At 48.7% G+C, this 27,142-nt stretch overlaps 2 protein-coding genes across 4 annotated transcripts in view; both read right to left on the bottom strand.

Moving 5' to 3' along the window:
• The window catches only part of CCN6 (cellular communication network factor 6), a 237,860-nt gene that overhangs the window by 117,460 nt on the left and 93,258 nt on the right, over positions 1–27,142 (bottom strand). The gene's annotated exons all lie outside the window — the stretch shown is intronic.
• On the bottom strand, positions 15,145–19,311 carry LOC147708014 (uncharacterized). Of its 2 annotated transcripts, XR_015296483.1 has the most exons (3): positions 19,213–19,311; positions 18,333–18,458; positions 15,145–16,537 (listed from the first exon to the last, which is right to left on the bottom strand). XR_015296483.1 is itself a non-coding variant. In XM_086925284.1 (2 exons), exons 1-2 carry the CDS (start codon positions 18,469–18,471, stop codon positions 16,140–16,142), a joined length of 537 nt encoding a protein of 178 aa, XP_086781410.1. In that variant the 5' UTR covers positions 18,472–18,487; the 3' UTR covers positions 15,145–16,139. The 2 variants fall into 2 exon arrangements, 1 of the variants encoding a protein (XP_086781410.1); XM_086925284.1 differs by lacking the exon at positions 19,213–19,311 and having other exon boundaries at positions 18,333–18,487.

The raw sequence follows: 27,142 nt of genomic DNA, 5'->3' as shown, positions 1-27,142 counted from the left end.
GGCCGAGGATGAGGACTTCCGACTTGTCTGAGTTCAGTTTCAGGCAGCTGAGCTTCATCCAGTCTGCAATGCCTTTCATTCAGTCCTGGAAGCTGGCTCTGGCGGAGGTGGGGTCGTTGGTGAGGGAGAGGATCAGTTGGGTATCGTCGGCATAGGAGATGATGTTGAGGTTGTGCTTGCGTGCAATGGCTGCGAGAGGGCTCACGTAGACGTTGAAGAGGGTGGGGCTGAGCGAGAAGCCTTGAGGTACGTCGCAGATGATCTTGGTGGCTTCTACGAGGAAGGGCGGGAGACGGACTCTTTGGGTTCTGTCGGATGGGAAGGAGGTGATACATTCCAGGGCCTTTCCTTGGATCCCGGCGTGGCGGAGGCGGGTTTTCAGGTTGCGGTGGCAGACCGTGTCGAAAGCAGCCGAAAGGTCGAGCAGGATGAGGGCGGCGGTTTCACCGTTGTCCAGCAGGGTCCGGATGTCGTCGGTGGCCACGATGAGGGCGGTCTCGGTGCTGTGGTTCGCTCGGAATCCGGACTGCAATGGGTCGAGGGAGACGTTCGTCTCGAGGAAGGCTGTCAGCTGTTTGTTGACGGTTTTTTCGATGACTTTTGCAGGGAAGGGGAGGAGCGAGATGGGGCGGAAGTTCTTGAGGTCTGAGGGGTCTGCAGTGGGTTTCTTCAGGATGGCGCTGATCTCTGCGTGCTTCCAGCTCTCCGGGAAGGTGGCGGATATGAAGGAGTTGTTGATGATGTCCCGAAGTTTGGGTGCGATAATGGAGTTGGCTTTGTTGAAGATGTGGTGTGGGCAGGGATCGGATGGGGAGCCCGAGTGGATGGTGTTCATCGTGTGGGTGGTATCTTCCGTGCTGACCTGAGTCCAGGCGCACATGGTGGTGGTGGGGGGTGTAGGTTCGGTAGTGTGGTACGTGTTCTGAGCGCCAAAGCTGTCCTGTATGTCGACGATCTTACGGTGAAAGAAGGTGGCCAGAGAGTTGCAGAGGTCTTGAGAAGGCGTGAAGTCGTTGTTGCTGGCGTTGGGGTTGGAGAGCTCTTTCATGATGTTGAAGAGTTCCTTGCTGTTGTGGGTGTTGTTGTCCAGTCGTTCTCTGAAGGATGACCTTTTGGTGGTGCGGATCAGCTGGTGGTGTTTGCGGGTGGCGTTCTTGAGGGCTGTCATGTTGTCCATTGACTGGTTGTGGCGCCAGGCTTTCTCGAGGTCACGGCAGGATTTCTTGGAGTCTTTGAGATCGTTGGTGAACCACGCGGCTTTCTTGCTGTTGAGGTTGCTGGGAGGGTTTTTCAGTGGAGCAAGGGTGTCGGCGCAGTCGGTGATCCACTGTGTGAGGTTGCGGGCTCCTTCGTTGGGGTCCGTGGTGTTGGTGGGAGGGTTTAGGCGCAAGGAGGTAGTGAGTTGGTTGGTGGTGATCTTGCTCCAGCATCTTCGGGGGGTTTGTTGAGGGCGGTGGTGGATCGTTGTTTTCCTGAAGTTGAAGTGTACGAAGCTGTGGTCGGTCCAGTGGAGCTCGGTGGTGTGGCTGAAGGAGATGTGGTTGCTGGAGGAGAAGACAGGGTAGAGCGTGTGGCCAGCGTAATGAGTAGGGGTGTTGACCAGTTGCTTGAATCCGAGGTTGGCGAGGTTGTCTAGTGGGGCGGTGGTGTTGTTGTCCTGGTCGTTCTCCAGGTGGAAATTGAGGTCTCGTAGGGGGATGTAGTCGGGGGAGGCAAGGGCGAGTGGGCTGATGAAGTCTGTGATGGCCCCGCTGAAGTGTGAGCGTGGTCCCGGGGTCTGTAGATGAGGGTCCCTCTGAGGGTGGTCTTGGGGTCGGTGTGAATCCGGAAGTGCAGGTGCTCTGCGGTGGCGAGGGTGTCGTCGGTGATGGTCGTGATGCGGATAGTGTTTCTGTGGCCGATGGCGATGCCTCCTCCAGTCTGGTTGACGCGGTCCCTCCGGATGATGAGGAGGCGTTCATCCACGTTTCCGTGAAGAAGGCGACGTCTGGTGCAGTTTTCTCCAGAAGGTCCCATAGTTCGACGGTGTGCCTGTGGATGGAGCGGGTGTTGAGCAGGATGCACAGATTGTTGTTGGCTGCTGTTTTGGCTGGCGCAGTGCATGACCGAGTGCAGCTGAAGTAGCAGGCGTGGCAGGTGAAGGCTCCATGGGTGCGTTTCGGGGTGGCTTGGTAGCAAGCTGGATGTCGGCCGGTGTTGAGTGCGTGGAGGGTGGCGGCGTTGTAGCTCAGTCGGGTTGGCTGGCTCTGGTGGGGTCCAGGGGTTCTGGTGCAGGGCGCGGTCCAGGCGCGGATGGGCATAGACGGGCTTGCCATTGGCGCGCCCGCTGCACGTACGCACGGTCCCCGCCATTTATGGCGAAGTGGGAGGGGGGAGCAGCTAGGAGGCAGGAGCGGGCGGCGAATGGGGAGCGGGAGACAGGAGAAGGGGCGGGGCCGCAGGAGAGTAGCGGTGGGGAGCATAGGGGGGTGGAAAGGGTGGGAAAGCGGAGCGGGGAGAGCGAGGGCAAGCCTGGAGAGCGAGGGCAAACCTGGGCAAGCCTGGGGAGCGAGGGCAAGCCTGGAGAGCTGGGGCCCTAAGGAGAGGCGGCAGCAAGAGGGCCAAGCAGGCAGCGGCAGCAGAATCGGGGCACACGGGTGCCGTGCGGTAATAGAGTGATCGGGTCAAGGGTCACAGCTCACTGCCGCGCGGTCCCCGCCATTTATGGCCAAGTGGGAGGGAGGAGCAGCTGGGAGGCGAGAGCGGGCGGCGAATGGGGAGCGGGAGACAGGAGAAGGGGGCGGGGCCACAGGAGAGCAGTGGTTGGGAGCAGAGGGGGGGTTGGAAAGAGCAGGAAAGCAGAGCAGGGGAGAGCGAGGGCAAGCTTGGGCAAGCCTGGAGAGTGAGGGCAAGCCTGGGCAATCCTGGGGAGTGAGGGCAAGCCTGGAGAGCAGGGGCCCTAAGGAGAGGTGGCAGCAAGAGGGCCAAGCAGGCAGCGGCAGCAGAATCCGGGCACACGGAGGGCCGTGCGGTAGTAGAGTGACCGGGTCAAGGGTCATCATCATAGGTTTGTAGTAAGTCTGTTACTCCTGCTGAAAATAACCCAGGACTATTCTTGAATCCCTGATGGAGACGACAGAAGTGATCCTGTATCCCTATGATTGAGAAAGCGGTCAAATACCTAGTTTCTGGTGAAATGTTTTGACAGAAGAAACCGTTGGAAATATCTAATGTGGTTTTATATTTTTTACGCACAATGTTATTCATTAGTGCTGCACTGTGTGCATTTTGTACTGCAAAAAATTTGCAACAAGAGTTTAAATGTCTGTAATCCAATACTAGACGATATGTATTGTCTGGTTTGGAGACAGGAAACAAAGGATTGTTCATTGATGAGGTGCTTGTTTCAATCACCCCTTGGTATTCAAGTTGATCTCCCTGACCTGTTTTTTAGCTTCTTGCTTAGCTGGATACTGCTGTTGCGCAGTTGGTTGATTTTTTAACTGCATTTTATGGTGAGGAGAATCCTCATCCCATCCTACATGATTTTTGTATAATGCAGGAGCCTGGGCTACTGCCCATTTCCTGGCATAAGTATACTTTAAATTAATTGGAAATGGAATATGATTGGAGAAGGCTGGCATAATGATGTCTTCGCCATGTGGGTAAGCGTGGGCGGAAAATCCGTTCCGCTCGCGGATTTTGCGGATTTTCGGGAAATCCGCAATCCGCGAGATTTGCGGATTTCCCGCAAAATCCGCAAATTCGCACGCAGCGGATTTTTTTGGCGGCGCGCGGCGTTGGTGATACAATTTTTGCGGCGCGCGGCGTTTATCATCGTTTGCCGAGTTGTTTTTTTCGATAGTTTGCGAGTGCTGCGCCATTTTGGATCTTGCTGTGTGATCCCGCGGGAATTGGCGAGCGCGATTACGTCATCGCGGCTTGCCAGCGAGAGTTTGTCAACGCGAGTACGGCGAGATCACGTCTCGCGGTACTTCGCAAATTGCGAGATTTGAGATGCGGCGCGCGAAAATATAAATTTGCAATTCTGCACAAGAAATCCACCAGCAAGCAGCATAAACCTTCTAGAAATGATGATTTTTATGTGAATAACTCCTTAGTTTGACATTTGCCTGCACTTTTTTAGCGAGGAGTCCATTTTGGGGAGGGGGGCAGGGGGGTGGGAGGAAGGAAGTGCCCCATAGTCTTCAACTTCCTGTTCCTGTTCAGCAGGCTCCTCCCAGTGCTTTGTCCATCTCCTGGTCACTTTTCATTCGGATGTGGACCTGGAAGGATTACCTTTTGTGGATGCTGCTGGATCTTTGGATTTGAGGCCTTTTTGACTTTCTTTGGATCACTGTTGGATTAGAAATTTTACAAGTAAGTTTGTTTGGGGCATTACAGTTGCTGCAACTAAAATTTTGGGATTTTCGATTTTTTTGCTGTTTTGGGGCCTTTTCCCAGGGGTACTCAGTGGTGGGTGGACTGATTCTTTCTGTGGGTTGTCTTGAATTTAAACATCATGGAGGCCATAGATGAATTGGGATTGTGCTGATTTTTCTGTGTTTTTCGATTTTTTTTTTTTGTAAAATTTTGTGTTTTTCGATTTTTGACCTGTTGTTGGGGCCTTGACCAGGGGTAGTGAGTGGTGCATGGGGCCTAGTCTTTCTGTGGGCTGTCTTGAATTTAAACATCATGGATGGAATGGGATTGTGCAGATTTTGCAGTGTTTTTCGATTTTTGGGGGTGTTCATGGGGAGGGACATGCCATGTGGCTGGTGGCCATTTTGAGTGCAGCTACAGGCACTTGCCATGTGCTGGCAGGCAAGTGGCCATTTTGAATGCAGGCTTTGTTGTTAGGCCTCCAACCATTTTGCCTACTTTTCAACCTTTATTTATGCCAGGGGTAGTGAGTCTTGCATGGGCCTAGTATTTCTGTGGGTTGTCTTGAATTTAAACATCATGGAGGCCATAGATGAATTGGGATTGTGCTGATTTTTCTGTGTTTTTCGATTTTTTTTTTTTGTAAAATTTTGTGTTTTTCGATTTTTGACCTGTTGTTGGGGCCTTGACCAGGGGTAGTGAGTGGTGCATGGGGCCTAGTCTTTCTGTGGGCTGTCTTGAATTTAAACATCATGGATGGAATGGGATTGTGCTGATTTTGCAGTGTTTTTCGATTTTTGGGGGTGTTCATGGGGAGGGACATGCCATGTGGCTGGTGGCCATTTTGAGTGCAGCTACAGGCACTTGCCATGTGCTGGCAGGCAAGTGGCCATTTTGAATGCAGGCTTTGTTGTTAGGCCTCCAACCATTTTGCCTACTTTTCAACCTTTATTTATGCCAGGGGTAGTGAGTCTTGCATGGGCCTAGTATTTCTGTGGGTTGTCTTGAATTTAAACATCATGGAGGCCATAGATGAATTGGGATTGTGCTGATTTTTCTGTGTTTTTCGATTTTTTTTTTTTGTAAAATTTTGTGTTTTTCGATTTTTGACCTGTTGTTGGGGCCTTGACCAGGGGTAGTGAGTGGTGCATGGGGCCTAGTCTTTCTGTGGGCTGTCTTGAATTTAAACATCATGGATGGAATGGGATTGTGCTGATTTTGCAGTGTTTTTCGATTTTTGGGGGTGTTCATGGGGAGGGACATGCCATGTGGCTGGTGGCCATTTTGAGTGCAGCTACAGGCACTGGCCATGTGCTGGCAGGCAAGTGGCCATTTTGAATGCAGGCTTTGTTGTTAGGCCTCCAACCATTTTGCCTACTTTTCAACCTTTATTTATGCCAGGGGTAGTGAGTCTTGCATGGGCCTAGTATTTCTGTGGGTTGTCTTGAATTTAAACATCATGGAGGCCATAGATGAATTGGGATTGTGCTGATTTTTCTGTGTTTTTCGATTTTTTTTTTTGTAAAATTTTGTGTTTTTCGATTTTTGACCTGTTGTTGGGGCCTTGACCAGGGGTAGTGAGTGGTGCATGGGGCCTAGTCTTTCTGTGGGCTGTCTTGAATTTAAACATCATGGATGGAATGGGATTGTGCTGATTTTGCAGTGTTTTTCGATTTTTGGGGGTGTTCATGGGGAGGGACATGCCATGTGGCTGGTGGCCATTTTGAGTGCAGCTACAGGCACTGGCCATGTGCTGGCAGGCAAGTGGCCATTTTGAATGCAGGCTTTGTTGTTAGGCCTCCAACCATTTTGCCTACTTTTCAACCTTTATTTATGCCAGGGGTAGTGAGTCTTGCATGGGCCTAGTATTTCTGTGGGTTGTCTTGAATTTAAACATCATGGAGGCCATAGATGAATTGGGATTGTGCTGATTTTTCTGTGTTTTTCGATTTTTTTTTGTGTAAAATTTTGTGTTTTTCGATTTTTGACCTGTTGTTGGGGCCTTGACCAGGGGTAGTGAGTGGTGCATGGGGCCTAGTCTTTCTGTGGGCTGTCTTGAATTTAAACATCATGGATGGAATGGGATTGTGCTGATTTTGCAGTGTTTTTCGATTTTTGGGGGTGTTCATGGGGAGGGACATGCCATGTGGCTGGTGGCCATTTTGAGTGCAGCTACAGGCACTGGCCATGTGCTTGGCAGGCAAGTGGCCATTTTGAATGCAGGCTTTGTTGTTAGGCCTCCAACCATTTTGCCTACTTTTCAACCTTTATTTATGCCCAGGGGTAGTGAGTCTTGCATGGGCCTAGTCTTTCTGTGGGTTGTCTTGAATTTAAACATTATGGAGGGCATGGATGGATTGGGATTGTGCTGATTTTGCAGTGTTTTTCGATTTTTTTGTGCTCTATAACTGAACTGATGTTCCTCTGTCTTCCATTTTTTTTAGGTGCACAAGACTCAAGAGAACCACCAGTGCCAGGAAGAAGTCCTGCAGCGGTGTGTGTGTGCAGCATAACGTCACGCGACGTCACGTCTGGCCTCAGACAACTCTACAATTCGTGCAACTGCGGCCTGCTGTCTGACCTGCTCTGAAGAAGATGGCCCCAAAGAAAGTTCTCCGTAGCTCCTCTAGCAAGAAAGTTGCTAGTAAGGAGCAGAAGAAGCAAGTTACCAAGGAGGCTGGTGTGTCACCCGCCACTTTTTTTGGGAGCAAAAGAAAAAGTACGCCTGCAGCAGCAGGATCTGCTGGGGACCAACCTGAGAGCAGCACCCCTGCTCCATTGGGTTCAGTGCCTCCACCACCACGCCAACTTAAGTCAAAGCCCTTGAGTGCTTCAGAGGCAGTCAGTGTACTTCTCCAATCACCATCGACCAGTGATGTTGGCTCATCGCAAGAAAGTAGCAGCAATGTCCCTGAATCAACACAGGTTGTTGTAACTCATCTGACAAGTGTTGAACAACCACAGCCGCAACAACAACACCATGTGCAAGTACACGCCCAAGTACATGTGGAAGGAGAGGCAGCAAAAGGAGATGCGCAAGCAAAGGTGCATGGACGTTCACAAGTGCCCACAATAGTTGTTCCTCCCGAAGTAGGGGCACATTTGGAAATCGACAATGAAGCTGAGGTATCATTGGAAGCCACTCCTCCTGATGATCATTCATTGTCTTCCACATCCCTAGCAAGGAAAAGATCAAGGGGGGTGTCTACATCTTCTTCAAGCCCACCTCGTTCTGGTGCAAGTGATCTGTCTTGGGAACCACGACAACTGCGGTCTGACAGTGAGGCAGAGGCACACCATGATCTGCCACCGGTACCTAAGCGTAAAAGGAAGGTCGTCCAAAAACTCAAACCTATGGAGTGTGATGAGGCTCAACAAGAAGTGACAGATACTGCTGGTGATGAAGCCTCTCACGATGACGACGAGGCAGTCATCACAAAGGTCACTGCAGCCCCACCGGGCATGCAGCAAAGAGACATTTTGACCCTATCCCGAGAAGCTGCTGAGCGTGATGATGATGTCGGCGAGGAGGCAATGGAAATGGAATCATTAGATTTGGAGTTAAGTAGTACACCAAAACCTACTGCTTCCATATTTCTTCCTCGCAAGAAGGTACCCACCTCGTCCTCGACCTCAATTCGTGGTGGTGAAAGTGCAAAACGTACTGAAGTTCGGCAATCCACATCCTCCACTTCATCTGTCATTAGCAGCAGGACCACCACCACCAGTATCGACGCCTCCTCCGGCGGCGGCCCCCGAAGACATTTCAAGTCTCCAGTTTGGGACTTCTTTAGTGTTTGCCCAAAAAAGGAAAACGTAGCCATTTGTAGCCTTTGTAAGCTTCGATATAGTCGTGGTAAGCTTGGTTCTAACTATGGTACCGGAGGCCAGAGAGGTCATCTTGAGAGAAGGCACCCTGTCGAATGGTTTCCGCACCTAGAGGCGGTCAAGAAAGCCGGAATTGCACGTAATGAAAACGTTGATTTGTCATCTGCTGATGACGAGGAGGTAGAAGAAGACGATCCAAACACTTCACTTACACCCAGTTCCCATGTCAGCAGCACACCCCATGGGAGCCACACTAAGAGTGTGGGAGAGAGTGAGACATCAATGCGGAAAAGTTCATCAGCGAGCGTAACTGGGTCGAAGAGATCATCATCCCGTAAATCATTGGTCCAGGGCAACATTAAAAAGATGTTGTTTACAGAAGCGCAATATGAACGCAACCACCCAATGACCCGTCTGTATAACACTAAGCTGGCTAAAATGCTAGCTCTGGACCTTCTCCCTTTTTCTTTTGTCGAAGGGGTTGGTTTTCTAGAATTAGTGGCAGCGCTCTGCCCTAAATGGAAGGTTCCTAGCCGGTTCTATTTTGCCCGAGTTGCGGTTCCAGCACTACATGAAGATGTTCTGAAGGCGATTGGGGCAGCTTTGCAGAAGAGTGCTGTTCACACTATACATCTGACAACAGACATGTGGAGCAGTGGCGCAGGCGCTGATTACATGTGCATCACTGCACACTGGGTCTCTTTTTCAGGGGCTAAAGCAAAGCTAAACTCAGGTGTTGACACTAACATTGTTTTTAAAGGTGCTCGGAAACATGCAACACTAGCCATGTTTGGTTTGGAGAAACGTCACACAGCAGAAAACATTTTGGATGTCTTTGACACAAAGGTCCTTAACTGTCTGTCCCCACTAAAACGCAAGGTTGGTTATGTTTCCACGGACAATGGCTCCAATATAGTTAAGGCCATGAGGGACGGTTACTATTTCAGAGTGCCGTGTTTGGCGCACTGTATAAACCTGGTTGTCCAAAAATTCTTGGGTAATAAACTCAGTGCAGCGTCCAGTGTATTGGAGAACTGCCGAAAAATTTGCAAGCATTTCAGGCATTCTTTTAAGGCCCGCAAGCAGCTGAGGAGCATGCTATATCAATGTCAAATGCCAGTGAAAGCACTCATCCAGGAGGTGGTAACACGTTGGAACTCAACCTTCTACATGCTTGAGCGTCTGTATGAGCAGTATACGCAACTCGATCAATATTTCTTGAAAGAGGGTATAGAGGAGCTGAGGATGGGTGGGCCGCAATGGAACATAGTTGAAAGCCTAACACGCATGCTTCGTCCTTTTGAGGTCTTCACGCGTGCAGTCAGCAAGGAGGACTCTAATTTGGGAAAAGCTATCCCATTGTTGTACATGCTGGAGGACCAACTGAAGGAGGTGTGTTCTGTGTTTCGAAAAGATGACAAAAAGAAAGGCTCTTCTTTGCTTCTGGCTGAGCAATTATTAGAGCTCCTACAAGGTGATGAACGTCTTCAAAAGATCCACTCAGAACAGCATTACATTTGTGCTACTATTCTGGATCCACGCTACAAAAAGGCGCTGGCAGGCAGAGCATTCTTTTCTTTTGCTGATGAAGATGTTACAAAGTACAAACGTTGGCTAGCCTTGTCAGCCAAGAAGTTTGAAACAGAACGGCTGGAAATTGAAGGAAATGGCAGTACATCAGCAGGCCATCCCCAGTCAAAACAATCCACTTCTGCACCTGTGGCTGTGGCACAAGTGACCTCTCAGCCGTTAAAGACACCGGCAACCGCATCATCTGCACGAAAGACAGCAGAAACATTGGAGGCTGAAGAGGATTGGCTAGCTCTGCGTGGGTTTGGTTCTCAAAAGGCCAGAGGCACAGCAAGAGCTACGCAAAGTGGAGGAACCTTGGAGGAGGACCTTGAGTCGATGGTGAAGGACTATCTGAATGACTCCACAGAGGTCTATGTTAATTCTGACCCATTGGCGTATTGGCATGGGAAAAAAGAATTGTGGCCACAGCTCACCAACCTGGCTTTAAACTACTTGTCTTGCCCACTCGCAAGTGTGTCTTCTGAACGGGTTTTCAGTGCGGCTGGTGGGATTGTAACTCCCAAACGGAGCCGCCTCTCGCCCAAAAATGTGGAGAGGTTAACAATGATCAAGATGAATCAGCACCTCATACCACCAGATATAAGAGTACGAGAGAGCGTGCCGGATGAAGAGGAGGTGGCCAGCACCATAGATGAGGGAATTTCTACTCTGTCAGGTGGCACTGACCTCACCCGGGCTGAATTCGCAGAGTATGATGACGAAGCCTTATTCTTATTCCTGGACCGTGATTCCGACTTCGAGCCCTGAAAATGAGACAACGAATCAATAACTTTCTTTTTCATCCTTATTCACTTTTATTCCTGTGTGTCTGTCTTTCTTTGTTGTGCACAGTTAATATAATTCAAACTTTAATCAGATTATCACAAAGACAAGCCCATCAGCAGAACTGTCTTCACTTGTTTGCTAATTTATTTGAAGGTGCCGCAGTCTGCATTCCTCAGGTTCACAAGTTCAGAAGAACATGCTCCTCTATCCTCCTCCTCCAGACTCCTATTTCCATCAAAGCAGAGGGCTGGTTTACGCCCAATGAAGAAAGACTCAGCACTTGTGGGGGTGTTGTTCTACCTCTTTGCAGGTGAGTTGACGGGTCTGGGGCCATTGCTGGGAAGCACTAAAAGTGGTTTGTGCCAAATCCGAGGCGGAAATTTTTTTGTGTTTTTGATGACTTGCTTGCCTTTGAGGTGCTCTTAGGGGGGGTTCCGTCTGTTTGTGGGTGAGTTTCATGGTCTGAGAGCATTGCTGGGACACTCTAATCTTGATTGCATTTGCTTTTCAGGAAATCCGTCGTGCCAACCCCGACTTATGGCCTAGCTACGCAGCGCGTTTGGACCGAAGGCCCAGAAATATTGCAAGTATGAGATTTTGCTTTTGGCCTGTTTGGGGGTGTTATGCTTCTTGGCGGGTGGGTTGCCGGGTCTTGGGGCATTCCTGGGAAGGTCTAATACCGGGTAGAAGTGGTTGGGACAAAATCCAGGCCGATTTTTTTTGGGCTATTTCAGACATTTTGCTCTATGTAGCGTTTTCGGGGGCCTGTTTGGGGGGCTTGCTGGTGTTTGCGGGTGAGTTTCGTGGTCTGGGAGCACTGCTGGGACACTCTAATCTTGATTGCATTTGCTTTTCAGGAAATCCGTCGTGCCAACCCCGACTTATGGCCTAGCTACGCAGCGCGTTTGGACCGAAGGCCCAGAAATATTGCAAGTATGAGATTTTGCTTTTGGCCTGTTTGGGGGTGTTATGCTTCTTGGCGGGTGGGTTGCCGGGTCTTGGGGCATTCCTGGGAAGGTCTAATACCGGGTAGAAGTGGTTGGGACAAAATCCAGGCCGATTTTTTTTGGGCTATTTCAGACATTTTGCTCTATGTAGCGTTTTCGGGGGCCTGTTTGGGGGGCTTCCTGGTGTTTGCGGGTGAGTTTCGTGGTCTGGGAGCACTGCTGGGACACTCTAATCTTGATTGCATTTGCTTTTCAGGAAATCCGTCGTGCCAACCCCGACTTATGGCCTAGCTACGCAGCGCGTTTGGACCGAAGGCCCAGAAATATTGCAAGTATGAGATTTTGCTTTTGGCCTGTTTGGGGGTGTTATGCTTCTTGGCGGGTGGGTTGCCGGGTCTTGGGGCATTCCTGGGAAGGTCTAATACCGGGTAGAAGTGGTTGGGACAAAATCCAGGCCGATTTTTTTTGGGCTATTTCAGACATTTTGCTCTATGTAGCGTTTTCGGGGGCCTGTTTGGGGGGCTTGCTGGTGTTTGCGGGTGAGTTTCGTGGTCTGGGAGCACTGCTGGGACACTCTAATCTTGATTGCATTTGCTTTTCAGGAAATCCGTCGTGCCAACCCCGACTTATGGCCTAGCTACGCAGCGCGTTTGGACCGAAGGCCCAGAAATATTGCAAGTATGAGATTTTGCTTTTGGCCTGTTTGGGGGTGTTATGCTTCTTGGCGGGTGGGTTGCCGGGTCTTGGGGCATTCCTGGGAAGGTCTAATACCGGGTAGAAGTGGTTGGGACAAAATCCAGGCCGATTTCTTTTGGGCTATTTCAGACATTTTGCTCTATGTAGCGTTTTCGGGGGCCTGTTTGGGGGGCTTCCTGGTGTTTGCGGGTGAGTTTCGTGGTCTGGGAGCACTGCTGGGACACTCTAATCTTGATTGCATTTGCTTTTCAGGAAATCCGTCGTGCCAACCCCGACTTATGGCCTAGCTACGCAGCGCGTTTGGACCGAAGGCCCAGAAATATTGCAAGTATGAGATTTTGCTTTTGGCCTGTTTGGGGGTGTTATGCTTCTTGGCGGGTGGGTTGCCGGGTCTTGGGGCATTCCTGGGAAGGTCTAATACCGGGTAGAAGTGGTTGGGACAAAATCCAGGCCGATTTTTTTTGGGCTATTTCAGACATTTTGCTCTATGTAGCGTTTTCGGGGGCCTGTTTGGGGGGCTTGCTGGTGTTTGCGGGTGAGTTTCGTGGTCTGGGAGCACTGCTGGGACACTCTAATCTTGATTGCATTTGCTTTTCAGGAAATCCGTCGTGCCAACCCCGACTTATGGCCTAGCTACGCAGCGCGTTTGGACCGAAGGCCCAGAAATATTGCAAGTATGAGATTTTGCTTTTGGCCTGTTTGGGGGTGTTATGCTTCTTGGCGGGTGGGTTGCCGGGTCTTGGGGCATTCCTGGGAAGGTCTAATACCGGGTAGAAGTGGTTGGGACAAAATCCAGGCCGATTTTTTTTTGGGCTATTTCTGACATTTTGCTCTATGTAGCGTTTTCGGGGGCCTGTTTGGGGGGCTTCCTGGTGTTTGCGGGTGAGTTTCGTGGTGTGGGAGCACTGCTGGCTATATATACTTTACTTTGCAAGAGGTTTGAAGCAAATCCATGGTGGCTGAGGGGACTTAGGGCCTAGCTGCAGAGCGCGCGCGGAGTGATTTGGGAAATTTGTGAAAAAGTGACTAAGTCCCCATTTTTGTACTTTTGCTCTTTGGCTGTTTGGGGGTCTTCTACTCGTTTTCTCCTGGGTTGACGGCTCTGGGGCCATTGCTGGGAAGCTCTAATACCGGATAAAAGTGTTTTGGACCAAATCCCAGGCGGAATTTTTTTTGTGTTTTTGATGACTTGCTTGCCTTTGAGGTGCTCTTAGGGGGGGTTCCGTCTGTTTGCGGGTGAGTTTCGTGGTCTGGGAGCACTGCTGGGACACTCTAATCTTGATTGCATTTGCTTTTCAGGAAATCCGTCGTGCCAACCCCGACTTATGGCCTAGCTACGCAGCGCGTTTGGACCGAAGGCCCAGAAATATTGCAAGTATGAGATTTTGCTTTTGGCCTGTTTGGGGGTGTTATGCTTCTTGGCGGGTGGGTTGCCGGGTCTTGGGGCATTCCTGGGAAGGTCTAATACCGGGTAGAAGTGGTTGGGACAAAATCCGCGCGGAAAAGCCTTTAGTTTTGGCACTTTTTGTAACTTAGGGTTCGTTAGGGTTAGCCCTAGCAGCAGGATTGCATGTGTATCGGGGTGTTCTAGATTTTTCAAACTGAGTTCTGGGGTCTTAGAGCACTCGTGAGAATGTGTAATTTTGGTTGCAAGTCATTTGAAGAAAATCCATGGTGGGAAAGGGGGGATTTGGCATAGTTAAAGAAAGCCTTTGCCACTATTCTTAACTTAGGGTTCGTTAGGGTTAGCAGTATTTCTATTGCATGTGTTTGAGTGGGGGGGATTTCGAGTCTTGGAGCGATGCTGGCTATGGCTACTTTTGCTTGGTTGCTTGCAAGTGGTTTGAATACAATCCACGGGGGGTAATGGGTAATTAGGGTACTTCGGCCTACTTTTACTTTCAAAGTAAGTTTTGTCTCCAGTTTTCTGCTAGGCCTCGTTTTTTGGGTGGGAGCACTGCTAGGAAGATCTATTTTTGTTCTAAAACACAGTTTACAGTACACCTAGCTTGAGGGGCAAGATCCGCTACATTAATTTGCCCATACTTACTTATCCTTCAAAAGGTGACTCAGAGTACGCACTTTCAAAAACATTGTACTGTCTGTCTACTAGGAAAAACAAATTGTGACTTTTTGCACTCCACAGCCTACATACCTTATATTTATTTATCAGTGGTGTTGTAATATTATATCACTTCCTGTTTTTCGTTGAATAATTACAGGCCGGGTTTCAGTCTCTGCAATGGGGAAAAAAGGATGGAGTCAGGCTTCACAGTAGCGAGCCACAATTCAGCATCAGGCAGGCAGTGGACAGGGTGTCTTCTGGTGACCAACATCGGTGGACGAAGCGTCGGCTGCAATGGAGGAGTGCCGCTAATAGGAGGATTTTTTTTCTGCGGGCAACTTACTTACCACTTCCAACAGGACCACTACAACCACATAGATACAGTATCCCTTGCCTTTTTCTCTGACTGTGACTGCATTTCTTTGCTCTCTCTCGGCTTCTACATTGATCCCTTAACACATCACTTAGTCCACTCCACTATCTGCACCACACATAGTCATTTGTAAGTGCTCCTACGTAATTCGCAAGTCGCAGCACGCCCCAGGCCGTAGAGGACTGGGATGGCCCCAATGATGAAGCATGTCACCAAGGGGCAACCCTGGTGAGTGAGGGGACACCTAGAAAAAAAGCAATTTCTCCTTTTCTATCTACTATACCTTCTGTCAGGTTACGCAGCCCCTAAGCGCCTACCGTACTATGAAACTACATTTCCCATGAGTAGGCGGGAGACTTGCAGACTATTTAGTGAGACTATATGAGAGTACCCTTGTATGTTAGGACATCACTTCACTGATGCCTGTCTTGTCTTCTCTTACAGGTATCCTTTCCCTGCTGACCCTACCTTTACCCATCCCACATTTTTTATTTTAGTTTGTTATTTTTCTCCCTCGCCTAATGCCTCGAACACCCTGTGTTTACACTTCTGGGTGTTGGTGACATTTGGAGGTGGAACCATATTTGCATCGACTGGATCACGGGGAGTAAACGTGACACCTTCCAGACCAACCCCATTGAGTGTTGTTGTGAATGGATTTATAGTGACCAGCAAGGCTCTCGGGTATCTGGCTACAGAGACCTTATGTTGAATATAGTTATCAATAATTCCACACAGGCCCTGTACTGTCGCATTCTTTCTTTCCACAGTTGTCGATGATATATTCTTACTCTGCTTGACAAAGAACCATTGCTAATGTGAAAGAACTTCAACCGAATTAGTAGTTATACTTTACCATTTGTTAGGCTACAATGTGGCACTGCTCTACTGTACTTCTGTCACCTGCTATATTCTCAGTTGTACCGTTGAATTGCTCAGGAGGACAAACCAGATTTCATTTTCTTTTTTTTCATAGGCATGCAACTGCCACTGTGTCACACCACTACTACCACCGCTATGAGGAAATTTTATCCGACCAAGATTGCCAACGTTATTCGGTGTTTCCCGTGGAGCCAGCCCTGGGCCTAGCCCTACTTTCAAACACAAATTACAGGTAAGATAAGCGTTTGGTGGTTTGGGGGTATAATGGAGTATTAGTACGAGAGACGAGAGCCTGAAGGTAGTACTACTAAAGTCCTAGGACTCTTGGATTCACTTCACTTAGTCTGTGAGAGGCACTTAGTGTTGAAAACATTTGGGCATTTACACTTAAAGGAAGAAAATGGAACTAAACTTTCAGGAAAACAGTCAACGTTAAACCCCCACCCACCAGGCAAGCAGTAAAAAACAGGTATGCTCAGATAAAGTTTGAAAAAGTATATTTATATCCCTAACAAAATAATCTCCCGCAAGACCCTCCCTAACCCCAACGATTGTCCTTCAAAAGTCCCCAAAAACCCAACTCCCAATTCCCACCCCCCAAAAGTCTCTAAAAAAGGGGCAAGGGACACTATGGGTGGATGCTGTTCACTTTTTGGGCCAGGGCATCATGCTCCTCGCGGAGCAAGGCGAGCTCCTGCTGAAGGCGGGACACCATCAGGGTGGTGCGGCGCAGGCGTGCCTTCACTGCCTTGCAGGTGCAAGGCCTGTGAGAAGCAGCTGTTGGCCTTGCTGCTCGGCGGTGGCGTTTGCCTTTGGCAGCCCGGCTCAGTCTCGGTGGACCACTGTGCTGGGTCACGGTGGCAGCCGGTGAGGCCACGGAGGACGACGTTGTCGTTGTTGTCGACCGCACACTTTCCACGTCCTCCAGGGCCACCAGCCGCCGATATTCCGCAACAGTGGCCTCGATTCTCCGTTGCCGGGCCGCTCTAGCCAGCTCCTTCCTCCTTGTTCGTTTGGAAGGAGAACCTATATGAAGAAAGAAAGACATAGTCTGTAACCAATGCTCTTTAAGATTAACTCAATCATTCAGCAGAAATGTGTGCTGCAGTACAACTAGCAACTTGCAAGCGCATTACATAACTATTGAGGCCAGTATCTATCTAACCTCACACTTCTTCATCCTTGCTCTAACATTAGTGGGAGTTTAAGGAACAAATTCTATGAGCACTGTGGACTTCCATTGGAGTCGACTATGAAAGTACACCAGTCTTATTCTTCTTCTTGTCTCTTGTTTTGGAAAATTGGTACGTTATTTTCTGCAAGCCGGCATAATGCCAGCGCGGTAAACTTGCACCCGAGAAAAAGAGACGCACGCCATGAGGAGTGACCTAGACTTGCGTTGCCGTTGCGTTACTGTACCCGTCCAGTACATGCAGGTGGTGAATCTCTTACTTTTCTATTACGGGTGGCACTGAGAATACTCTGTTACAACTCAAGGGCTACTGCTTAATTAATTTAACTTTCACCCTACAGTGGAAATGAGTACTAGAAATGGAAAATTGAAGAAGATAAATAATCTGATTATCTATCACTTCACATGGGATGTTTTTGCTTATATATGGGATGACTTTAGGTGCTTTGCTTTTTATTGAGTGACAGGCAGTGATACATCCACACATGAATGACTGAGTACTACTAAACTTATTAAGAGAGGTAGGGAGTGGCCACCATAATAACCGGATCTATGCAGTGCTTGCAATACAAACTACTGCTACTATTTATGGTAGTATTTGGACAAAATTAAAAGTTCTTTTCCTTGCCTTTCCTACACTGGAACGGACGTGCGGGTGCAGTGTTAGTGTTACATGCTCTTCAAAGTTACACTTAGTTCATCCACTGACCGTCTACTCTCTCTAGATCATGGGTACTCACAAACTTTCTCTCAGGGGCTACATTTACAGTGTAGTTTGGGGCCGAGGGCCGCACTGGTGGGGGCGGAGTCAGAGGGGGCGGGGCTAAAGCAAAACGATAACTTGTGACCATGAGGTTGCACACAGGTCCCTGCAGCAGATGCCCTCATCCACTGAGCCACCAGACCCAGCATTTACATACATCTCTCTCCCTCCTGCTGTCCCTCCTGCCCTCCCTCCATCTCTCTCTCCCTCCTGCCCTCCCTCTCCCTCTGTCATCTCACTGTGTGTGTGTCTATCTGTGTCAGCCTTCAGCCCGGGTTGAGACCGCTTCCTCAACGCGCACACACAGACAACAACACCAAAGTACTTAACAGGTCTTTAAAAGACCATTAACATATTATTGAGGCTTTGTTTGTTTTAGCGCCCCTGCTTCTCCACCCTGACAATCACTGCTTGCCCGGCCCCACAGAGCAGAGGCTTAGTTCTATTTCACCTCTTTGTGGCCTTGCATCTCCACTCTGCTCTGTGGGGGCCGGGGGAGCAGTGATTGTCAGAGTGGAGATGCAGGGGCGCTAACAGGTGAAATACAAAAAAGCCTCTGCTCTGTGGGGGCCGGGGGAGCAGTGATTGTCTGCAAGGTCAGCGCACCGCCAACGAAGGCTTGCCGGGCCACCACCGGCCCGCGGGCCGTACTAGGAGTACCCCTGCTCTAGATACACATATGCTATCTAAGAGTCAGATAGTAGCATGATCCAGGTATATGGACACATACAGTTTCTGTGTCACCCACCCAGGCTGTTGTCCTTCCACCCATCATTGCTTCATCATTCACCCAGCCATGCATCTCATATTCTTGCCTTCCCAGCTAGTCTTCAATCTCAATAAGTAAGGAATATATAAGAGCTTACCTCTGGCCGCCACCACCGTCTCAACTCTCACATCCGGCGCCGCCGCCTCCTCCCCTGATGATGAATTGCCCTCCGCCTCCGTGTCGAGCACCACCACCACACTGGCCCCGCCACCAGATGTTCCACCTACAAAGTACATTTAAGAATCTTAGAATAAAGCACTCACTAGTCACTAGTATTTGGTCTAGGAATGAAGACATGTGAAAACAATGTAATTTGTGACTGTCTACGTTAAAGTTAAAAAAAATGTCCCTTTTTCCAGGGAAGGTTGTCTTGCTGCACTTTTTGGCACAACTGATGAAGGCTGATTTTTTAACACGCACCATTTTTCTCCACACAGACAGAAGATGGACTTCTAACAACAAGATCAAGTTGAAACCAGGTGAGAGCTCGGCTCGACCACAAGAAATGTCTTCAATTAATCGTCAGCACTAACCACTTTTCCATTATCAGTTAAACGTTTAGTTTTATTATGACTTCATTTTAATAAATGTGTTTACTTTTAATAAAGCTTTTAAATTTAAATACAATCTGTGTTTTTTGGTCCTCCAGACTAGAGTGACTGAACGAAAGGTTTTGCAATTTTTGCAAGCATGAGTCCAGATAGAACACTTCAAAAGACATTATGGACAATCCCAGAGGACTGCACTAAGTTGATAGAGCTATTGCTGACTAGAATCATGGGAGTTTCGCCAACCGTGCAATCTTAGTTAGCTACACAGACAGACTAATAAGAATAATCTAGTAATACCACAGGGAGTCATAGTAGAGGCAGGATAAGAATTTAGATACAGTCTACAAGAAGAGCAAAGACAATTTTGAAAAAATTCAAATGAGGAACGCTAGGAAAAATAGGTACTAGTCTAAAATGAAAACTTACTGGGGCCAGCAGAGGAGCCCTCGCCTGCCCGATCCTGGCCCTGTTGATGAACAGCATCCGCCGCCTGCTGCTCCTGTGTCCTCCTCTCGCCCCTGGGGGGAGCTGACGTACAACATGAAAGAAAGAACAGAAAACATGGATGATTGTTGCTTGTCAATGTCAACCAAATCAAACATTTCAAAAGAACAATAACAAAATATTTCCGCGAAATTATATTGATTATGGTTACTTTTTATTTATTTGCGGACCTGTGACTTCGAAAGTCACGTAACTCACTAAACAAAGTACTGAAACGTTCACCTAGGACTGGCAGGCAGCAGTCCGCAGGCAAGACGCAAAGTGACAGACAAACTCCATTGTGATTTCAGTCAGATCAGTGACAACACTAACAGTTGCCTGCTACATTACCAGTCATTTAAATAGTCAAACTATCAATCCACCGCCACTATTTTTCTTATTGTCAGGGTTACAAAGGAAGGGGCAGATTTAAGCCCTTGCGGCTCTTTTGCGCCGTTCTTGCGTGACTTTTGTGACGCAGCAGCTAAACAAAAAAGGGCGCCATGGTGCGGCGTATAATATTATAACAACGTGACGCATTTGGGAGATGCATCCCGTTATAAAGCCCTGCGCCATCAGGGGGCGTTCCGGCGCAAGGGAGGGCATTCCTGCGCTGGAACACATCCTAATAGTGGCTGAGGGAAATCTACAAAATATCAATCAGTCACCTTTAGGACAATGATGCGTCACACAAACCCTGCACCTGCTTGAAGCAGACGTACGGCTTGACCCAGCATTGGGGAGATAGGGTACCCCAGAGCATTGATGGAGCTGCGCCATCGTTGCGACGCAACTCCAGCAGTAAAGCTTCGGTGACGTTTTGGGCCCATGGGGAGCCGCATTGCAAATACGGCGCACCATGTTTGGTGGTGGTAGCGGGCCGCACAATTAATGGCGCATCCCTGCTACTTTGCAGGGATGCGACGGTAATTGCAATTCTGCCCCTTAGGGGCATACTTACTTACGCGTTCTGGCGCATCTCCAGAGATGCGCCAGATCAAATGCGTCACGCAAAACTACCCTTGCGACACGGCAGATGTGCCTCATTTACAATGCGGCGCGCCCTGGCGCAAGGGTAGGCACTTGCGTGACGCATCTCGTCACGTAAGAGCGGCGCATCGCTGGAGTCACGTCGCCAACGCAATGCAACTCCAGTAATGCTCAGGGCCACCCAATACTTTACATGCTGTGTCAGTCCTTTCGCCTGCTTCGAGCAGACATAAGGAATTGAATTGACGTAGCAGCGTCGCAGAAGTGCCTGCGTTAAATCTTGTAGATTTCACGCAGGCAATTTTGCGAGGCGCACAGCCGCTGGACCGCCCACCCTGCGTACTAGGAACGCACCCATTGTGGTGCAGGCCCATGGCTTTATAACGTGACGCATCTCCCTAGATGCGTCATGCTGTAAATGACTTGCAGGGATGCGGCACGTTTACGCCGCTGTTGCGTCACGCAAGGCAACGTAAACGTGGCGCAAGGGGCTTGTAAATGTAATCTGCCCCCTAGTGTCTAGCATTACGCAGTTCTGTTAAGTACACTCATACATAATAGTTACTCAGGCCAATGAGACCACGAAATAGAAAACAAATAAGCATAGTAGCAACCCCACTGAGAAGGAGAGCAGTGCACCTGAAATGCACAGAAGATTTTGAAATATAATTTAACTACAATGTAATCGTCATCAGCGGCATTATTGGCTTGCTCCATGTAAAAAACAAATATTTGCAATACAACAACACAGAGCAGGAGAAAACATCATAGTAGTGAGTGATTAAATGCCAATGGCTACTACTACTCACCAAGCCCGGGGATCTCCAAGCCGAGCTGGTCCAGCAGGTCGCGCTCGCGGTCCAGGAGGTCCGTCCAGCGATGGGTGACCTGGCTGTAGGTGCGCTGGACCCCGTAGAGGTGGGATATGGCCCAGCACACCTTCTCCCACCGCTTCCGGCGCTCCCGCATGTTATAGCCGCCGGCCGCGATCCTGCCGCCTCCCGCGATGGTCCTGGGCAGGCGGCGCTGGACGAAGTAGACCAGCGCGCCCACTTCCTCCGGGCTGAATATCTCCCGGCGCGTCACCTGCTCCCCCCTCGATCTCACGCCTGCTGTCCTGCCACTGGGTCCAGCACTACTCCCCGCCGCCGCTGCGGCCCTCAAGTGCCTGGGCAGCTTCACGGCGCCTGGCTTGACCATGGTCTGGGCAGGTAAGGTAGGAAGAAGTAGAAAATTAAGAAAGAATAGGATAGGGAAGAAGAAAAGAAAAGAGTTTACAAAAGTAGTTTAAAAGTAAAGAAAAATAGCAGAAAAGACAAAAATATACAGCTAGGAAAAGAGAGGGATAGATAAGAAGCAAAATCGTAAAAAAAAAACTGAAAACAAGCAAAGGATGGGAAAGATATCAAGAGGATTAAACACCATGCCCAGACACAGGAAATGAATGAAAAACAAGATGGCCGGCGCCCGTTTCCGAGCGCGAAAGTCAGTTCGCGCGAGATTTTCCTCGCGATCTCGTGCGAACCTCTAGATTTCCCGCGCGATCTCGTGCGAACCTCTACTCGCAATGCGCTTACTGCGCGAGATTATACATAGCGGGCGGAAACGGAAATACGTCACGCAAACAAAATGGCCGCGCCCGTACTCGACCTTGGGGTAAATTCGCGTGTTGCGCTGCAAGCGGCTCGCGAATACTGCAAAAAAACTCGCGAAACAACAAGCCGCAAAAAAATAAAATGCTCATTCGCACGAATTGGCGGCTTCCGCGGTCGGTTTCGCACGACGCCGCGCCCCGCGAATAGCGCGAAAAAAACCGCAAAACGATTTCAGCAAAAGCAAAAGCAATGAGCAGGTGCAAAAGGTCAACCTCATGATTTGTAACGATTCTTTGTATTGCTTCCTGAGGGGGCCCTCCAGAATTCGGTTGCCTGCTTGCAACTATTGTGTGACCCTGCTCTGACCTTAACTGTATGCCACAAAGGTCCTGATTTACAGCTAAAGGAGCAGACAAGCAGGTGCCAGGCTGGAACTTTAAATTCTTTCAGTGACACATTAATTAGCCCCTAATTCATTATTGTCAGTTGGGGCAGGGCAGGTGTTGTAACTAATTTTGCAACAATGAAAGCACTTAGCAAGTGCAAAAGATCACTAATCAGGGCGCACTAAGGAAGCAGGTGCCAGCTAAAAAAATATTCTGTGACACATTAATCAGCCCCAAATTAATTCAGGTCACTTGAGGCAGGGAAGGTGTGCTTTGCTTTGCCGAAAATAATGTACACTGGACAACCAGAGGGTGTGGTGATGAAACAGAGGGTGGCATGGGTGGGCCAGAGGGTGGCATGAGTAGTCAGAGAGTGGCAGTGGTGACAGAGAGTGGCAGTGATGAAGAAGAGTGTCCCAAACAGGCTGGACATGTAGAAACAACAAGTTCGCAAAACTTGCGACCCGACAGGTAAGTTCGCAAATTGCGAAATTGTAAAAACCCTCGCGAACTGGCAGAAACACGGGCGAACACAAAAAAAAAAAAATCCGCAAATTCGCGGGAATTCGCGGATTTTGCGGATTGCGAATCCGCAAATCCGCAAAATTCGCGAACGCGAGATCCGCAAAATTCGCCCATGCCTACATGTGGGTACTCCCTGACAAATTGTGGTGGCCAGTCTTGTTCAGCTAGAAGAATGTCATAACCCTGAGAGAACCCCTCCCAAAAGAGTGCTCTTATTTTTCTAGTTATTTCCCCCTCCATCTGGAGTGTTACTTCATATAACTTATGGGGGACGCTAACCCTGATATCTGCAGTTTCAACTTGGATGTACTCATTCAAGTCTACTGTCTCCTGATGATCCTTCAAGTTCTTTCGAGCTATGGTGACTTCTGCTGCGCTGTCCAACATTGTCTGAGCCCACTCCCCGTTCTTGAGTTGTGTCCTCAAGATCCTCAGCATGTCTGATTTTTAGACCTGCTATCTTCTTTTTGGTGAATTGAATTTTCTTATTTTTCTGAACATGTTGATCGTCTTTGGACTTCACACGTTCTTCCTTGTGTTCTGACCGTCCTCTTCTTTTGGATTTCTGTGAAGAAGTCTGAAAGGTACGAGAGGAACGTGTATCAGTATCTTGATATATATCAGGTTTTCTCAAATTACCCCTATTCCTGAGGTTATACCTCCTTTCAGAGGGCTCCTTTTTAGGAGACCTACATTGGGATTGAGAACGCTTCTATTTAGAAGTTTGTTTAGTGTTCTCCCACTTCTTTTTAGGAGGAGTAGGAGTGTTTTTTATAAAGACCTTTTCAGGACTTTCAGACAGTTGGGGATTAACTGGTTTCCCAACCAAGCTGTCTTTGCCTAATTCTTCATAGGATTTTTCAATTATTCTGGCTAGTTCTTGTGGTTGATCAGTTCCATTATTTCTGGCGGATCGCCACGGATGCTGTTTCACCTTTAATATTAGCTAATATTATTGTTGAGACCTGTTTGAAATCTTTCAGTAATTTCATACCTAGATTCAAAGCAGGCTCTGCCCGTATTCATTTTGAATCTGTTTCAGGACATCTGGTATTACCACCATAGACGGAACGCCATGCGTTTTAGTGTATTTTGCAGCAAAGACTGTACCCCAAGTGTCGCAGTCTTCCAGGTGTGGTGCGATCCCCATTCGTAAACAGATTGTTAGAATTCTGTGTTTCTCATGAGGGGTAGTATCAGGAAATACTGCCTCGATCTGAGTAATTTTTTGAGCTATCCAGAATGGAATTTGGTCCTGTTTTACGGGTAATTTACCACCTACTGAATGTAGAGTCTGTGGTGTAATCTTATTTGTTTTCCCCTGGTAAGGGGTGTGTTGTGGAATCCTTATTGCTGGTTGGACTGTAAGAGTCCGCATGATATATTGAACCAATTGTCTATAGATTTTGATTAGTTCTTTGAGTTGAACTAATAGTTCTGCATCTGTCATTATATTAATTTCAGGATGCGGTGTATAGCTGGCTAATACCGGCCATGTTGCTCCTGGTCTACCTAGTGGACCGAACCTGTTAATGTGATTTATATGTTGTAGGGCGCCATTGAACCAGAGCGCATGCTCCTGGTAAGTTAAGGACATTCCTATATCCTCGAAAGGAATGTATTCCTTTAGTGGTTATTATTATTATTATTATATTTGAGTTTGTAGAGCGCACAGATACCCTAGGGTTTCCCGGCGCTAACAGAGGAAAAGAAGCAGGAAGACAAAGGTGCAGGACAATTAGGCAGAGAAAAGCCATGTTTTCAGGCCTTTCCTGAATTTTAGGTAACAAGTTTCAAAGCGCAAAGAGATGGGGAGTGTATTCCATAGTGATGGCGCCAGATAAGAAAAGGAGCGACCGCCAACTCTGGTGCGTTTGAAACGGGGCACGGAGAAGGTGCCAAGAGAGGAGGATCTAAGGGTGCGCACTGGACAGTACGGGTGAACTAAACTGGAAAGATAGGGGGGGGAATTGCCTGTTTTAATCCGGTGCATATAGCAGAGGGCTTTGAATTTTGCTCTTGATTCAATGCGCAGCCAATGAAGGCTGCGCAGGGAAACCGTGGCAGAGGCAGTTCTGGGCAGGTTGCAGAGCAGGCGAGCTGCCATGTTTTGCACCACCTGCAGTTTTCGTATTACCTCCTTGCTAGCCCCAAGGAGGAGTACGTTGCCGTAATCTAACCTGGAGGTTACTAAAGCCTGGACCACAGTTCTTTGTGTGTCTGGCGGAAGCATCCATGCTATTTTTCTCAGCCACCGCATGATATTAGTACAGGTGGCTGAGACTTTCACAACATGCTGCTTCATGGACAGTTGGTTGTCAAATGTAACTCCCAGGTTACGAGCTTTGGTGGCTGGAGTCGGCAGGGGACCCATTTGCTGGGGCCAGTGTTTAGGGCCCCACAGAAGGCTGTCAGGACCGAATAAAAGGAGTTCGGTTTTGTCGCCGTTTAATTTTAATTTATTGGTCTGCATCCAATTGGCAATATTAGTGAGCCCAGATCGGAGAGATGAAATGGGGGCGTGTTTATTAGAGGAGAGAGAGAAAATGATTTGGGTGTCGTCCGCGTATGAAAATATAGAGAGACCAGATTGTTCTGCCAAAGAGGCGAGAGGACTGACATAAATATTGAAGAAAAGGGGGCTTAAGATAGAGCCCTGGGGTACACCGTGTGGGGACGGGAGGGCAGTGGAGGCAGAAGTGGAGGAAAAGACCTGAAAAGTGCGTGCAGACAGAAAACTAGCAATCCAGGCAAGAGCTGTGCCATGGATACCGGCAGCCTTTAGGGTGGAGAGGAGGATGTCATGGGAGACGGTGTCGAACGCAGCGCTTAAGTCCAACAGGATAAGCGCCACCGTCTCCCCTCTGTCCACCTGCTGTCTGATGGCCTCTGTGACACCTAAAAGGGTGGATTCAGTGGAGAATCCAGCCCTGAAGCCAGACTGGGACGGGTGTAGGAATTTCGTATCCTCAATGTAAGAGGAAAGGCAAAGGTTAATGTGTTTTTCTAATACCTTGGACAGGCAAGGGAGTAGGGATATGGGTCGGAAATTAGAAGGGTTATTGGGATCAGCGTTCGTTTTTTTGAGAAGGGGAACCACCATGGCGTGTTTCCAAACTGCAGGAACAGTGGCTTCAGACAGAGATGCGTTCAAGAGGGCTAGGATAGGTGAAAGGACGGGAGTGTCAAGGGTGCTTAGAATTTGAGGGGGCATGGCATCCAGTGGGGAGCCAGATTTGATTTTTGCCATGAGTTCAAAAAAGAGTTCTAACGAGATCGGGTCCCATTTGTCAATGGGAGAGTGATGAGCAACACGTCTTTAGAAATGCATTTGGAAGCGCAGCAGCATCACCATCAGCTGCACTTCAGAGGCTCCACCGAAGTATTTACTGAATCCAGTGGAATACTTTGTAGTGTGCGCTGATGGTAGAGGGAACCATGATAGCAATCTGAAACCTTGGCAGCTATGCATCATCGCGCGACACACCCACACATGGCAGGGGACACAGTACTGTGTCCCGACACAGAGTTTGGAATGCTCTGCCCTAAGGAATAGATGTTCATTGTAAAACTAACTGAGTTCTTGGAGAAATCAATATTCAAGCAAGGGGAAGTTCCCTAACTGCCTAAGCCGATTTTCCAAGAAATCGTTGTGACGTTTGGTACGGGTGGAAGTAGCCATGCCTGTATTTGGGTAGCATGGGCTATGCCTAAATAAGGGTTTGATTTCTATGCCTATATAAGGGCAATGTGAATTGTACCTATATAAGGGCATGAATTGGGATAATTCACTCGGAGCCGAAATCGCCACACAATAACATGGCAGTCCTCATTCTTCTGGACCTCTCTGCAACATTTGACACAGTCTTACCCGCCTTCTCATCAGGATTCTGCACAAGATTGGCATCCAAGGACGCGCTCTCTGCTGATCTGCTCCTTCTTTAGAGATACAACACAAGCTGTACTCCTGGCTTACTTTTCAGAAGCCTGCATACTTATCTGCAAAGTGTATCAAGGTTCATTGCTCAGACCCCACCCACTTCAGCGATCTTTCTGGCCAGTGCCATCCATCGACATTACACAACAATACACTGTGTTTTGTTACATCAACATCCTCAACATCCTCTCTTACGCCGAGGACACACAACCCATACTCTCCCAATCGGACAAGACTCCCAACACAAGAAACAAGGCGTGCAACACCGACAAGTCAGAAATAGTGATCTTGCTCTTTGGCATAAGTACCTCACCATGTGACTCCAACTGGTGGTCAGCTGAACTCAGACGCATGCTAGGAACCTCCGAATCATCAACAGCAAACTGGAAATGACCACAAAAGTCAACACGTCACTGCATCCTGTCTCTGCACCCTAAACA

The sequence above is a fragment of the Lissotriton vulgaris genome, chromosome 6 (assembly GCF_964263255.1).
Source record: "Lissotriton vulgaris chromosome 6, aLisVul1.2, whole genome shotgun sequence".
Lineage (NCBI taxonomy): Eukaryota > Metazoa > Chordata > Amphibia > Caudata > Salamandridae > Lissotriton > Lissotriton vulgaris.
This window is presented reverse-complemented; position numbering and strand designations above follow the sequence as displayed.